At 42.3% G+C, this 15,375-nt stretch overlaps 1 protein-coding gene across 1 annotated transcript in view; it reads left to right on the forward strand.

The window, feature by feature from the left end:
- The window catches only part of SLC23A1 (solute carrier family 23 member 1), a 479,920-nt gene that overhangs the window by 112,013 nt on the left and 352,532 nt on the right, over nt 1-15,375 (forward strand). The window contains exon 2 of the mRNA XM_086931444.1: nt 14,577-14,666. Within this exon, the coding sequence (XP_086787570.1) occupies nt 14,577-14,666 (90 nt within the window). The remainder of the gene's footprint in view (nt 1-14,576; nt 14,667-15,375) is intronic.

A 15,375-nucleotide genomic window follows, 5' to 3' on the forward strand; every position in this document is an offset into this window, starting at 1 on the left:
TTTCTCTTTTTCTTCCTTCTTTTTGGGTCAGTATGGTGGCTAGGTGTAGCGTTGCTTATCGTTTCTGTTGTTAGTGTTACCGCTAACATTAGTTAGGATGTTCCACGTTCATGGGGTGGGTAATGACCAGTATGTACTGTGAATATATGCTTTTATCCTGATAAGCGTATTTTTGTGCCGATCTTCCGATTGTGACTCTTCGCTTCGTTGATAACCTGCTGTGTTCATTGCCCACTATGTGCTTTCGGCGGATTGAATGGCGTCTGATCCTTCTTATTTTATAATTTAAAAATTAACCTAATTTATCCTGTACTCGGCAGTCGCTTTTCCCATATGTGATATTTCGAATACTTGCTGCTTTTCATCTCTAGGGACTGCTGAGCTGTTCTATGGTTGCTTTTTGTGCTACAAACTGATTTCGAGGCTGGCCAGAATGGTTGTAGGCCCGTACTTGTATGCTGCTGTTGCACAATAAAGGTTCCAAAAAATAAAAAAAAATAAAAAGAAAGTTGTCTTATCAAGAAACTCGTTTCCTCTGACAAAGGAGGGGAAATGTTCCTTAGAAAGTTGTCTTATCAAGAAACTATTATCCTCTAACAACACAGCAGCACAGCCACTGTTCAATTTCAATGAAGACGGGAGTCTGTTTAATGCCTACATTTCAGGAGTGCTCCAATTTTGAGGAAGCATTACTAAACTGGGGAAAGAACAGATTTCAGAAATTACAGCAGTTGACAAAATAGAACACCAGGGGATGGCAGTACTGCTATGTGGAAAACTGCAAGCAAAATTGGATTCATTGGACATATCTCTATCCTGGACTGCAAGATTAGAAAAGTGTTTACGTATGTGCATAAACTGTAGAGTAATTTTGCGGCATAATTTAAATGTTGAGGAAGGATTAGTAATCAATAAATTAATTAGGAGCTGGTAAAGCGTGACTACTCACCCGTGAGGGTCTCAAGGCACTGGGGGGGGAGGGGGCAGCTCCGTAGTGTGCTCAGGTAATCTGAAGACCAAGGTCTTCCTGTACTGGGCATTGTGGGAGATAGCTGGAGGTAGATGGGTAGGGTGTTCCAGGCTTTGGCTGCGAGGTTGGGCGAAGGACTTTCCTCCTGATCTAGTCTTGTTGATACCAGGGACGGTGGCCAGAGAGAGCTGGACTGATCGCAGGTGTCTTTTGGGTGCATTAAGAAGAGTTGATTGTTCAGGTATGCGGGTCCAGTGTTGTGAAGGTGAGGAGTTTGTAGGTTATTCTTCTTTAGACTGGAAGTCAGTGGAGATCACGCAGGTGCTGGGTGATGTGACAGCAACAGGGGATGTAGAGGATCAGTCTGGCTGCCGCGTTCTGGACAGTCCGGAATTTGCGAAGGAGTTTCTTATTGATTCCGGAGTAGAGAAAGTTGCCATAGCCCAATCTGCAGCTGAAGTGCATGCGTGACAGTTTTTCTGGATTCAGTTGGGATCCATCTGAAAGTCTTTCGGAGCATGCAGAGGGTGTTGAAGCAGGTCAAATTAATTCCAATTCAAATTTTTATTGATATAAACTTCTTCAGAGATCCACAATATGATAATACAATATATGCGAGATATTCAGATCCATAAAGCCACAATATAAAAATGCAATATATACAGAAAAAAATATTATTCATAGTTTAAACACCTTTAAAACAGCGATTTAAAATTTTTCAAAAACTTTATAGCATACAAATTTATCTAGGGGAGCTCCTATTAATTCAATCAGATCCATAGGTCTTGAGATATTATATTTAGTGAAATAGGTTGAAGCAGGTGGAGGATACAGCGCTGATCTGGCGGTTCATTGTGAGCGAGGATTCTAGTATGAAGACGAGGTTTCAAGCATGGTGCGTCGGGGTGGGGGTTTTTCCGAGGGCGTAGGGCCACCAGAAGTCATTCCATGTGAAGAGGGTTGACCCAAGGATGAGGTCTTCATTGTAGACACAGCTTTTATTAATATTGGTAGTAATGTGTTTAAAGAAAGTATGTCATATGTAGTATTGTCTCAAGTAGGAACATGGTCCGGTTTGTTTTTGGCTGATTTTGATGACAGGAAAGTTAGTGCAGATGCAAGTTGTGTCAGAGAGTACAATCGGTGAAAGGGTGTATATATTCCTCATTTAGGACAGCATCCCATTTATGAAAAATGGATAAACTGTCCAAAGTGGAAGCTCTAAAAAGAATCTACAGATGGTGCTGAAAAGGAAGAAGAGAAGGAGAACACAGTGGTCTTAAGAATAGAAAACTGGAGAATGAGGGAGATATTGTAGGTTACCAGTTGTCAAACACTTATGGTGTCAACTGCTATGCAAATGTTGTTCTCAATGTACTGTTTTATGTACCACATCTTATAAATGCAATAGAACAAAAACCACTGAAGAGATTATGTTGTGCACTGTGTGGATTGCTGCAACTTTTACACAATGATATGACTGTAATACATAGTGTTTTTCTGGCATTCGAGATCTAGTAGAAATATGTATTGGTTCAGTACTATTTACTCAGAACACTCAACAAGATGCACTGGAATTTATAATGGTCATCCTTGGAGTTTTAGAAGAAGAAGAAATAGATATAGACGATTTATTTGGACTGAGTTACACATGGACCATGACTGTGAAGACTGCTCTTTTACATCTACCACTAAAATAGATTCTGAACGAATTTTTACTTAACACTTCCAGATTCCAAAAATATATCTTTTGATCAAAAAGACTAACTAAAATATATCCTGCCCAAATTGTAGATCAAATGTTATGTCTACATGGCATATACAAGGACGTGGAAAATACCTTATGTTAATGCTACAACAATGCAGAGCAGATGGATCTAAATTAGAAACCGAAATTACAAATTTCAAAGCTGGACAAATATCAATTTCTGGAAGAACTTATACTACTAAGGCTATCATCTTTCATGAAGGAGTTAATGTAACAGCTGGACACAATACTGTCTATTTAAAGAGTGTAACTGGATGGAAAGAATTCATGGACACCAACCTTAATTTCAAACAAAAACTGGCTTTCAAACTTCCAAATGTTTACCTGTTGTTCCTTCAACCAAAGTTCTAAGGGGGATTTCTAATTTTTAAGAAAGGGGGTGTACGGTATTTCTTCTATGTAGATTGCAGGAACTCAAAGATTATTGCAGATTTTTGTAAGAAGTAATACTAACTTATATCTATGTTCTTTTTGTTTTGAAACAGATAAACCATACCATCTATTGTGGTGAAATTGAACACCAAGAGAGACTGTTATACAGCTACTCATACACTAAGTCTCCAAGAGAGGCACTAATTCACCTACTCACTCATCTATTGCAGGCACTAACACACCCACTCACTCACCAATACTGTTACTCACAGATAGTCAATCATCTATACTGTACTCATGCAGCTACTCACTCACTCATACACCCACTCAATCACACACTTACTCAAACATCCACTCACTCATGCAGGGAACCACTTATAAGCCCACACCCATACAGTTGCTGATAGTCAGTCACTCGTCAATACAACTACTAACACAGCCAGTCACACATACAGCTACTGACATACACAGTCAGTATCTCATACAGTCACTGATATACTCATTCACCCATACAGCTACTCACACACCCAGTAACTCACCCAGACAGTGATTCACTGATAGAACAACTCATGTACCCACTCACGTACCCATACAGGTACTCACACCCACTCACACACCAATACTACAACAACTAGCAGAGATAGTTACTCATCCATACAGCACTCAAACAGCCACTCACTCACCCATACAGTCACTCATATATCTACTCAGTCACCCACTGACACACCCAATCACTTAACTATAGCTGTAAACAGACTCACTCACACAAATACCTACTCATACACCCACTCAGTCACCCATATAATCACTTACACACCCAGTAACTCTCCCATGTAACCACTGACACACCCAATCATTCACCCATACAGCTACAAATACACCCACTTACTCACCCATAGTCCCACTCATATGTCTATTCACACACCTATACACCCACTCACTCACCAATACAGTCACTCATGTACCACCTTACATTTCCATACAAACACTCACACACTAAGCCATACACCCACTGACACACCCACTCACCCACAAACCCACTCACTCTACCAATTACACATCCACTTATTCTCTCATGCATCAATTCACTCAGTATGACAGAAACTCACTCACTCATAATCTTACTTATACATGCACACACATACAGTTTATTTTTTTAAACCAAGAAAGTGGGTTCTAATGAGAACCTTTGGTCTTTTTGTATTTTTTTCCAGAACTTTTTGTTTTTGTTTTTTTTACAAATAAAATGGCAACTAGAAAATGTTTTTTTTTAAACTGAAAACTGAGGAAACAAGTGTCATTTAAAAACAACAAACAAAAAGGTTAACACTGAGGCACTTTTGCAGCACCCAAAACTGGGGCAACAGATTGTTCCCCTACAGTTAGAATTTATTTGCAGTCCAAACAAAAAGTGCCAATTCTTTGAAGTTCTGGTGAGTTCTTTGGGAACTGTTGCTGGGCCTCCGATGGCGGTGTGTCTCCAGGAGCAATTGGTGCTGCAGTTGAGGTACACGGATTCCCTGCACTACATTGCTTCTGTGCTCTGGTCAACTCCTTAGAGATCGGTACGTCTCCAGATAATACAACTTACTCATTGTGCCCTACAAATACTTGTTGGACATACTTGAGGGTTAAGTGAAGGTCCAGGAATCCTAAGACTGAATGTTATTGCCTATCTTCTGTTGGAGTTTCTTAAGATGCTTTTACTCGAGGCACTGTACCTTTCCAGCCTTGTATTCATAACAGTTTGTTGAGGATATGTGTGTGTGCTCCTCTTTATGTAATAAAGGTGATTTTAATCACTGCAAGATTATTTTTTCTTTGGGTCAATTGTATCCAGAGGAAAACAATTCCCAGGTATTTTTTGAAGAAAGTCTTCATTATGTATTTTTTATATTTGCGCTCTGCAGGTAAAAACAGCCAAAAAGTTGACACGTGTTTCGCCCTTTGGTCAGTACGACTTGGGCTTTCCCAAGGCTGTAAGTAAATTAATTAGAGAATATAAATAAAAAATTCTCTCAAAAACCCTACATAGTTCACCCAAAAGTGCTAGATGTGCAATGAAAAGAAAAAAAAAGGGAGACAAGGCAAAAGATGTTGCCTAAATTAAAATAAACAAAAAACGGAATATAATCAGTGAGTGAATGTTACTGAAAAAAATAGACAAAGAAATGTATATTCTATCCATCGGTGAAATACTGCGATGACATATAGGTTTATGAACTTTGTTAATAGATATGGTGCTGGCTATAGAACATTTGGATTAATAAACAGCAATGGGTCTGCAAGAAATAATGTGCACACTATACTATACTGCTCTCCATGCCACTGGAATCATGCTATCCTGGCTGATGAGGGCTGAAAGCCCGAAACTGGTCCTAGGATGCTTGTTTCCAGTCTAGGGGGGACCTGGCCTGGCAGTTCGGTCTGGACTGTTCCCATTCGGCGCAGGGTCAAGACTGATTTGCATATGGCTGGGTCCAAACTGGAATGGCATGGTGAGCTAAAAAAGATGTATTTAGGCCCAGATCTCTGTACTGGGGTGAATGTATGACATTGTTCGGCATTCTAGCCAGCAATTGTTCTTTTTGTATTTGTCACCTTTAGTGGACAGACATGCCAAGATGTGGGTCCTGTGCTCTTCGTGCCACTGGAGTCAAGCTATCCTGGCTGATGAGGGCTGAAAGCTCGAAACCGGTCCTATGATGCTTGTTTTAAGTCCAGGGAGGACCTGGCCTGGCAGTTCAGTCTGGACTGTTCCCATTGTGCGCAGGGTCAAGACTGATTTGCATATGGCTGGGTCCAAACTGGAATGGCATGATGAGCAAAAAAACGATGGATTGAGGCCCAGATCTCTGTACTGGGGTGAATGTATGACATTGTACTGCATTCTGTCCATCAATTGTTCTTTTTGCATTGTTCACCCTGAGTGGGACGGGCATGTCCAGACGTGTGTCTTGTGCTCTCCATGCCACTGGAGTCAAGCTATCCTGGTAGACCTGGCCTGGCAGTTCGGTCTAGACTGTTCCCATTGGGCGTAGGGTCAACACTGATTTGCATATGGCTGGGTCCAAACTGGAATGGCATGGTGATCAAAAAAAATAGGGATTTAGGCCCAGATCTCTGTATTGGGGCGAATGTATGACATTGTTCTGCATTCTGTCCATCAATTGTTCTTTTTGCAGTTCTCTGCCAAAGAGGCAGGTCTTGAGTTCTCTTCTGAATTCCGCCAGGGAAGGTGATATGTGTGTGTGTGTGTGTGCGTGTGTGTGCGTGTGTGTGTGTATACATATGTATATATGTATATATATGTATATATGTGTATTTATGTGTATATATGTGCATTTATGCATATATACATGTCTTTATGTTTATATATGTATGTACATATATGTATTTATACAATGCACGTGTACGTGTTTTCTGACAGTACTATTCATCCATTGATTTGCTGTATTATTCACATTTTACTTCCTCCCACTACATTATACATCATACCGCGGTAGGTCAGTCCACTTCAGCCACTAACTATCTTCACTTTGAGTAACAACATTCTGTTCTTTCGCAAGGACCACATCCAAAGTAGTTCTCTTCACTAGCAGGAACTGCTCTGTCAAAATTTGATTTGTGAGGCCCCAAAATATTTGTGCTTTTAGCCAATGTTTATTATTATATTGTCTTGGGCTAAGCAGTTGCGTAATTTTTTATGTTATTAAATTTTCCCTTAATGTAGTTTACAGCAAATATGAGCAATATCAGCAGAGTTGTTATAGTACAATTCAGTGCCATGCGTGAATTCAGGGTGCCACTCCAAACCATGTCCATACACCATTCAATTGCAGATATAGAGAGCTGGAGGATGTTATCACACATAAAGTAAGATCATTGTAATTATCATCGATATCATTAGAATTACCGTATCCTCCCTATCCATGATAGTTATGTTACTGCCACACCCTTAACCATAAGTTGCTGCAACATGCAACATACACATATGTTACAATTCAAACCAATACTTGCCAGTGGAGACCTATCGCTAACCAGCAATTGTATACCATACTATATAAGTGTTAGAAATGGGTATCTCTAGTTGGCAATGGTTTGCACTTTTGTCCAAGTAGGCCCCCTTCTTCCTAATCAGAGTAAGGCGGATATACTTCTAAAATAACCCCTGTTCACCCCCTTGGTAGCTTAGCACAAGCAGACAGGCTTATCTCAGAGGCAGTGTGTAAAGCATTTCTGCATACATACAGTAATACAGTGAAAACACTACAAATTCCAGTTTAGAAAAATAACGAATCTTTATCTAAACTAAACAAGACCAAAACGACAAAAATCTACAATGCATATATCAAGATATCCACAAAAATGGGTTATTAACACAAATCAAGCTTCTAGCAACAAATAACTCCACCTGGAGCTAATGCGATGTCGTGACAGATGAAAATCCTGAGTACGGTGCCGACAGTGAGGTGCATGGCGTTGGGCGCGGAGTCAGACAAACCCCCAAATAACAGTACCTTGGCAATCGATGAAAGCAAAGATGGTGCATGGTGTTGGGGAGGTGATGCTTCTTTGGTGTCGGTCGTCGTCGGTTCCTTACGACCACAGAGGAGGTGATGCGTCAGTTCCTTATGACCCCAGGTGAGTTGAGGCCTCGGTTCTTCACTTTAATGCAGTGAAGGCGAGACATCAGTTCCTTACTGTGTTGGGGAGGTGAGGAGTTGGTTCCATACTATTGCCGGGGAGGTGATGTTGCTGGGGCGACAAGGTGTCGGTTCCTTACGATGGTGCGGTTTCGATGAATTCAGGAAGTCACCAACGGCAGATATCGGTTCTGTGATGATGGAGCACCAGTGTTGGGGAAGTTGGGACTGCAGTGCGAGTCAGGGCGGTGTGTAGTGAGCGTCACAAGCTGTGCCCTCGGCTCTGGTGCAGACAGCGACCTCGCTGTCCGCACCGGAGCCAGAGCCTTGATACTTTGTGGCATCGGCAAGCGTCAGGATGTGGTGCAAGTCGAGCGGTGCGTCATGCACTTCTCGAGCGGTATCCACAGCTTAGTTGCAGGTCGCGGCGTCGCTTGCCGGCGGCGGTGATGCAAGTTTCCTCTGTGGCATCTGAAACAGCAGTTCTAGATGCAGGAGGGCAGAGGAAATTAAGTGTTTGTGTCCCTGAGACTTCAGAACATGAGGCAAGCTCTACACCAAGCCCTTGGAGATCTTCTTCAAGCAGGATACACATCACACAGCAAATTCTTGGTCCTCTCCTTGGCAGAAACAACCACTGCAGGCCAACCCACAAACAGCACACAGCAAAGGGGCAGTACTTCTTCAGTTTCACCAGCTCTTCTCCTTGGCAGAGGTTTGTCCAGAAGTATTTTAAAGTTCTGAGGTCTGTGAACCAATATTTATAGTCCTTTTCTCTTTGTTCTCTGGTGTCAGAGAGGCTCTGTGCTCAGTCAAAACCAGCTCTACCCTCTCTGGTGCAGCTTCGCGGCAGGAGGGGGAGACAGCATTGTGTAAGGCAGACTAGGCCCATTCAGAGGTAAGGAAATCTCCTCTCCCTCATGCCAGACTGGAAATCGAATTTGGCCCTGGCAAACTGCTCGGCAGGCCCCTATTTACATTTTTCTATATCACTCAGGCAATTTCCAATGGCTTGTAAAATCCATTGTCATGGCATAGGGAGTACGTGGACTATGTGTCGTGACTGCAGTGTGGTTATGCTGACTGTATACACAATACAATAAACATTTATAAAGTGCACAGCTGCTTCTGAAGAGGTGTCCTGGCACTAGCAGCAAGATGCCAATAACCATGCCAAACAGAGAGCCCACCCTGAATCAGGTGCCAACCAGATGAGAATTAAAAAGAAAAGTTTTCAGATTATTTCTAAAAGCCATTTCTGACGGAATAAGACGTAGCCTGAGAATAAGGGGGTTCCAGAGCTTGGAGGTGAGAAAGACAAAAGATCTTCCATCTCTCCTAAGTTTGCAGAACCGCAGCAGTTGAAGACGTTTTAGGTTGTTAGCTCTCAAAGACCTAGCTTGATGATACGCTTTGAACCTCCTCCTTAGATAAAGAGGTCCTTTCTGTTCAAATGTTCTGAAGGCAAACATTAGAATCTTATTGGTAAACGGTAACGTTGGGGGTGGGGTTGGTGGGATGAAATGATGGAAAGAGAGATGCCATGTGTGTCTTCTCAAGAGAAGGTATGTACACTGGCTGAGGAGTGTTTGACCCTTTCTGCTCCCTGAATGGCTGACGCACCTGAGAATGATTGTTGAGCCTCGTAATCTGATTGGACAGGCTCTCTATCTGTCCCTGGTGTGTGCTTTGTGTTAGAAAGATGTGAGAATTTATTTTTACTTTCTGGAGAACAGAAGTCAGTAAAGACGTCAGATCTGTGCGCTTGCCTTTGAGGAGAGGCTTCTTTGTAAAAGGCATGCTTTCTTTCTTTGTTTGCTGTAGGCACTTTATTATGGTAGGTTATTTTGCGTTATGTTTTACTAGTGGCTTTGCGGAGCGTGCAGTCTGCCATTTGCAATGTGTCACTGTCACTATACTTACGGAAGGCACTGAGCAGTAAGCCATTCAAGGCTGTCTAGTAAAGGGCAACTCACTTCCGCAGGAAGTGACACACTGGTGACTGTCAATAGCTCGTGGCTGGGATTGTGGAAGCTGTACGTGTGCAGGGCACATATATAAGAAGAGAGTGAGCAGAGTACATGGGCCACACAAATGTGTGAAAAGGGCATACATGCATCTAACAGGGGTGTGGCAAATGGATCTGTTATCAGTGCTTAATTTGTGCAAGTGGTTGCAGATGGAGATGGAGAGAGAGAGAGAGAGAGAGAGACAAAAACGAAGACAAAGGAAGAATTCAGAGTTATGACAAGGAACCTGAAAGAATGAGATAAAGAGACAGGAAGGGACTCATTTGTGGGTGTTTTGCCGTAGGTCAGGGTAGCAGCCCTTGCTGCTGCGCTGCCCTTTGATAAAACAAAAGGGCAGGAATGTGCCGACTCTATTAGATACAGCGAATTCCTGTCCTTTGCCCCGGCGCACAATGGGCTGCCTGCGCCAACGCAGGCACCTTTGCTCCAAGGTGCAAGGGTGCCTGCATTACGGGGATGATTGTTTTTGTGTAGGAAGGGAAATTTTCCTGCACAAAACCAATCACAAGAGGCTTTTTCCTCTTTTTAGGTGTGCAGCACACCTAGAAAGAGGAAAAACGAGGAGAAATAAAGATATTTCAGCACGGTGTGCCTCCCTTCTGCTTCCCCACAGGGAGGCATACGTTTTGGGCGCTGCCTCAGACTTGCGATTTCTCGTAAATCTGGGGCAGTGTCAAAAAGCCAAGGATGCTGCTGGGAACGCCCCCAGCAACACCCATGGAATGCCCCTTTCACACAGTTTTCTCCTTGAAGGGGACACATATGTATAAGGCCATGAAAAACCATGGATTTACGTGGTTTTATAAATATGCTAGTGGCATATTGCGCAACCAGAACGTCAACAAAGTGACGTTCCGGTGGCGCAAAATTGCCGGTAGGGCCTCATAAATGAGGTCCGAAGTGTACAGTGGTGGAGGAAGACGCATGAGATGAAATCAAGAGTAGGCATCCTTGATATTAAGCAATCCCTGCATTCTGAAGTGCCCGCAGTGGACTCCAAAGAAAAACCTTGGCACCTGCACTTATTATTATTTTTTCCAAATGAAGGCACTGAATATACATCCTACGGGTTTGTAAAAAAAAAAGTACATTTCTGACTTGTGAAATTTACTAAAGCGAAAGAGAGAGAAAGTTGTGTTTGATATAAGTTATAAATTCTTTTTCATACATCTGTCTGTACGATTGTAAACATCACGTCATAATTTGTTTTCTTTTTAAATCCTATAGTCCATTCTTTTCAAATAGTTGCAAAAACATTATACGTGTTGGAGGAAAGATAAGGCAAGTGTTGATAGGTGCCTACAAATGACCATCTGTGCCTGGGCGTCTGTGAGTTTGTGTGTGTGTGTTTGCAACTACATATGCCTGAATGGGTATATTTGTGTGTATGAGTTGGTGATTTATATTTTCTGTATGTGTTTATCAACATCTTTGTGTATTTCTGTGTGTGTGCCCATCTGAACGAGAAGGACGCGCTTATGTGGCGTTCTGTTGGGAGCTAAGCATGTTTACATATCTTTGTGGCAGGTCCTGTGCATTGGGTGAGTTGTGACACTGACTATTTTTCTGAGAGCTTTATTTGTTTGTCTGGTTATCTCTGGGCGTGTATATGTGCCTGTTTAAGTATGTATGTCCATGTGCATGCCAACCTCTTTGTGTATGTGTATATCTTTGCATATTAATGCATGTTTAATCATTATAATCACTATTCATATGAGGTACACCACAAAATAAATCAGCTCTGAGCGCTTAAAAAATATTTATTGTTGGCCATCACACTGGTAGGGATTTTATTAAACAAAGAAAGTATGAGAGACTGAGTCAGTACTGCCTACATTTGTGCCCATAACACAGCAATGTGCTGGCAACCTGCTTAGCCACTGATTGGATTTGTGGATTGGTCTGAGTTTGTTGGGATGGGAGTGCCACTTGCATGGCATACATGCGTGTGCCTTGTACCCCTGCCCTGACTGATCTCACTGAGTGAAAAACTATTATTTTGACTTTTTGTTGGCCCAGCTAGTAGCTAATCTAGCGTGTGCGCTGAGGGCTACACGTGCTAATGGAAAATCCAAAGTCCAGAACCTGTTCTGTTACCTAGTGGAGCACAAGACGCGAGCCCTAGTTACTAACATGGGATTACCGTCAATGGCCTGGGTAGCTGGCATAAAGGAGCAGTGATAGGCTGACAGCATATCGATGTTTGTAGACTCATAGCCCTGAGCAGAGGATCAAGTGCGGCCTGCTAGACCCACTCATCCAAAGTTCCACTCAAGTGTAGCATTCACACCCTTGCGCTGACCAGGGGCGTAGCTGATCAGTAAGAATGTGGGCGTGAGCTTCAGGTTTCCTATCAATCACGCCGGCATATCTTGTTAGCATACATAATATGAGAAGCAGGACACAAGGGGTTGTAAGAGGCAGTGTTAAGAGAGGAGTATGGATTGTTAGGGGGACTTAAAACAGACCACAGTTTTTAAGGTATTTAAAAGAGAGATGAGAGAGAGAGTGTATGTGTTTTTGTCTGTGTGGAACATGTAAAAGTCCTAGGTGAAATCCGACAATCATCTCACCACACTGGACTGAATGCACCTGTACCCAACTATTTACTACAGAATACATTTTTTAGGGGGCGTAACACCCCAAACACCCTCCCTGAGGCTACGCCCCTTGCACTGACATTCGCATGGTGGATGTATGGCACATGTCTAGTAGTAAGACTCTATGTATAGAGTGAGCTTGACTGCTGAGACCAGTGGGTTCAATTTCGGAGGGGCCCTCGTTTAGCATTGCACATGATGAAAGGTGTAAAACAAATTCCCAAGATTGTGGAAGTATATTGCAAGCATTCCTGTAACTGGAGTTGGAGAACAGGACACTGAAGTGAAGGAGGATGGAGAAAGGGTACCCCTTTTAATTCTATGAGGACCTTTTAGCAAAGGATAGCTCAGTAGGGTGTCTAGAGCACTGCCATTTGCTTGAGGAGAGGGAATGAGTCTATTAACTGGTTCAAATTGCTCCTGATTGTTTTCCCCTGGGTTATATTATGTTGTGTTATACCAAGCTTATATAGCACATGCTCACCGAAGGTGTGAATAGCCAAGCTTTCAGCAACTTCCTGAAGCTTATATATTTTGCTGCTAGTCTAATTTTAGTTGGGAGTGAGTTCCAGATATGGGGACCTATCACTGAGAATCGTGCTCCTCCCAGCCTCTTTTGCTTAAATCTCGGAACCGTTAGGAGGTTCCCTTGAGCTGATCTCAGACTGCGAGTCAGGGTATAGCTCTGGATTTTTGAAGATATAAACTTTGTGCTTTTGTAATGGAGTGATTTAAAGATAATGCAGCCTGCTTTAAGAATGGTCTGGCCACCATAAGCCAATGTAGCTTCTTCATCAATGGTTCAATATGACAGTGCCTATGTTGTTTGCAGCTTGGATTTGCACCATTTTAAGTATGAGGTTGAGGCCTGTTGGGAATCCCAGGTAGAGGGTGTTTGCATATTCGATTCTTGATAGGACTAATGCAATGGTGATTTGAATAATTGCTTCCATTGAGAAGAATGCCCCAATATTCTTCAGTTGAAGGAAGCACTAGGATGTTGCCGCTCCTATCTGTGATTTCATGGTTAGATATCTCATCAAATTTTTACAGCTTTCTTTGGTATAGGGGGAGATCCCATCCCCATCGGCCAATAGGAAGGGTTCCAGTGGTTGAACTTGTTATTGCTGATGACAATCTCAGTCTTATCAGAGTTGAGCTTCAATTGATTATTATTCATCCAATCTCTAATATATAGCATGGGGGTTTGGAAGAACTCCATTGATTCCAACGTATCGTCAATGGTAAAGATCAGCTGCATGTGGTCCGCGTAGTTATAGATTTTTGCCTTCTTCTGCTGGAGGGAGTGTACCAAAGGGCGAATATAGAGATTGAAAATATGTGGAGATAATGAAGAGCCCTGTGGTACTACACAATTCAAGTGGACTTTAGCTGAGCGGTAAGGGAAGAGGCAAACTGATTGGGCGTGGTCTTTGAAGAAGGATTTCATCCAGTCTAGGGCGGCTCCTTGTATGCCTGCGGCCTCGATTTGGTCATACAAAATCACATGATCCACAGTCTCAAAAGCCATGGATAGATCTAGTAGGACCAGTGCCTGAGTGCTGCCTCTATCTGCTTTTTCTCTCATGTCATCCACCACAGAAAGAATGACTGATTCAGTTGAGTGAGTGGGCCGAAAGTCTGCTTGGTGGGGATCAAAACATTTAGAGTCCTCTAGAAAGCAGCATAAGTCGTGGGCCACGTGTGGCTCTAGGGTGTTTGCTGGGTAGGGAGGAAGAGAGACTGAGCTGTAGTTTTGAAATGACAGAGGGATACTAACATGTAATTGGTTGGTCTAGACAGAGCCTCATTTGCAGATAGATTAACCTATAATAATCAATAAGATATAGTACATCTCTATTTTTTTCCTTGGTGGCTGGAATATGGGAGAACTCTTTTAATACACATTCAATAACTTACGTACACCTCCAAATGACACTGGAAGTGACATTGGAAAAAAAGTAAGAAGAACTACACTGACTTTAAAATACAATACATCATATATTGCTAATTCCTATTACTATTGCTTGTTACTTGGTGTTGTGTTTAAAGAAACGGTACTCGGACCTGTCTTGTAAATTACACAGTTGCACAATGCTTAGCCCTGTATTAGTAGTTTTATGTACTCTAATATTTTGATGACATCATTTTCTCTTTTAGTTAATGTAGTTTTACAATCTTGTTTTTCAGAAGAATGGAAATGCTTTTTCAGAAAATGATGCAAAAATATCAGCAATCACAGAAAATCACATTTCCTCTAATCCTAAAACTGAAGACGTGGTAAGACACAATCCACCAACAATGTCATCCAATTTAAGTAAAACAAAGTAGTGTGTGTTTTTGTCAGCCATTTATTTCTTCATAGGACCGAATCTTACTGAAAAGTATATCCTTGATAAATTGTGTCTTTGCTGGAAAACATTAAGATATGGACTCTGATGAAGTCACTGTTTTCAAGTATAATTGATTAGAAATGCACTCATAAAATCATACATATTAAAATATAGACACCCATAAAGGCGCCAGGAAGTTGTCTTCACGTATCTTTTCTAATAGCGGTAACATTCTATTACCTTCCTAATTGTACACACAGTGAAATGATGTTTATGCTTAACTGTGGTACAGAGAAGGCAGGTCCACTGACCAAGTTGTGTGAGCACTGAGAATGGAGGTGCATTGTCAAACTGTGGGTGGTGGGGATAGGTAGATGGAAAGGCACTGTCAGAAAAGTGGGTGTGCCCCAACACTGCGGGAGCTGGAGCAGAGCAGTGTAGGTGCCGTGGATGGAGCTGTGCTGCTCCTCTCAATGGAGTGGTGTATGCAGAGAGAGGTAAAGGTGTGGAGGGTGGTGTTGCATTGGTATTGTAGTGCAGGTCCTGCCCTGAAAATTGAGGAGCGTTGCTGGAGTTCTGTGAGACTAAGAACTGAGGTGCATTGTTATATATGTCAGTGTGGGTGGTGAACATGGAGGGTACTGCTGCAGCTGCCT

The sequence above is a fragment of the Lissotriton vulgaris genome, chromosome 7, assembly GCF_964263255.1.
Source record: "Lissotriton vulgaris chromosome 7, aLisVul1.2, whole genome shotgun sequence".
NCBI classification, from domain to species: Eukaryota; Metazoa; Chordata; class Amphibia; order Caudata; family Salamandridae; genus Lissotriton; species Lissotriton vulgaris.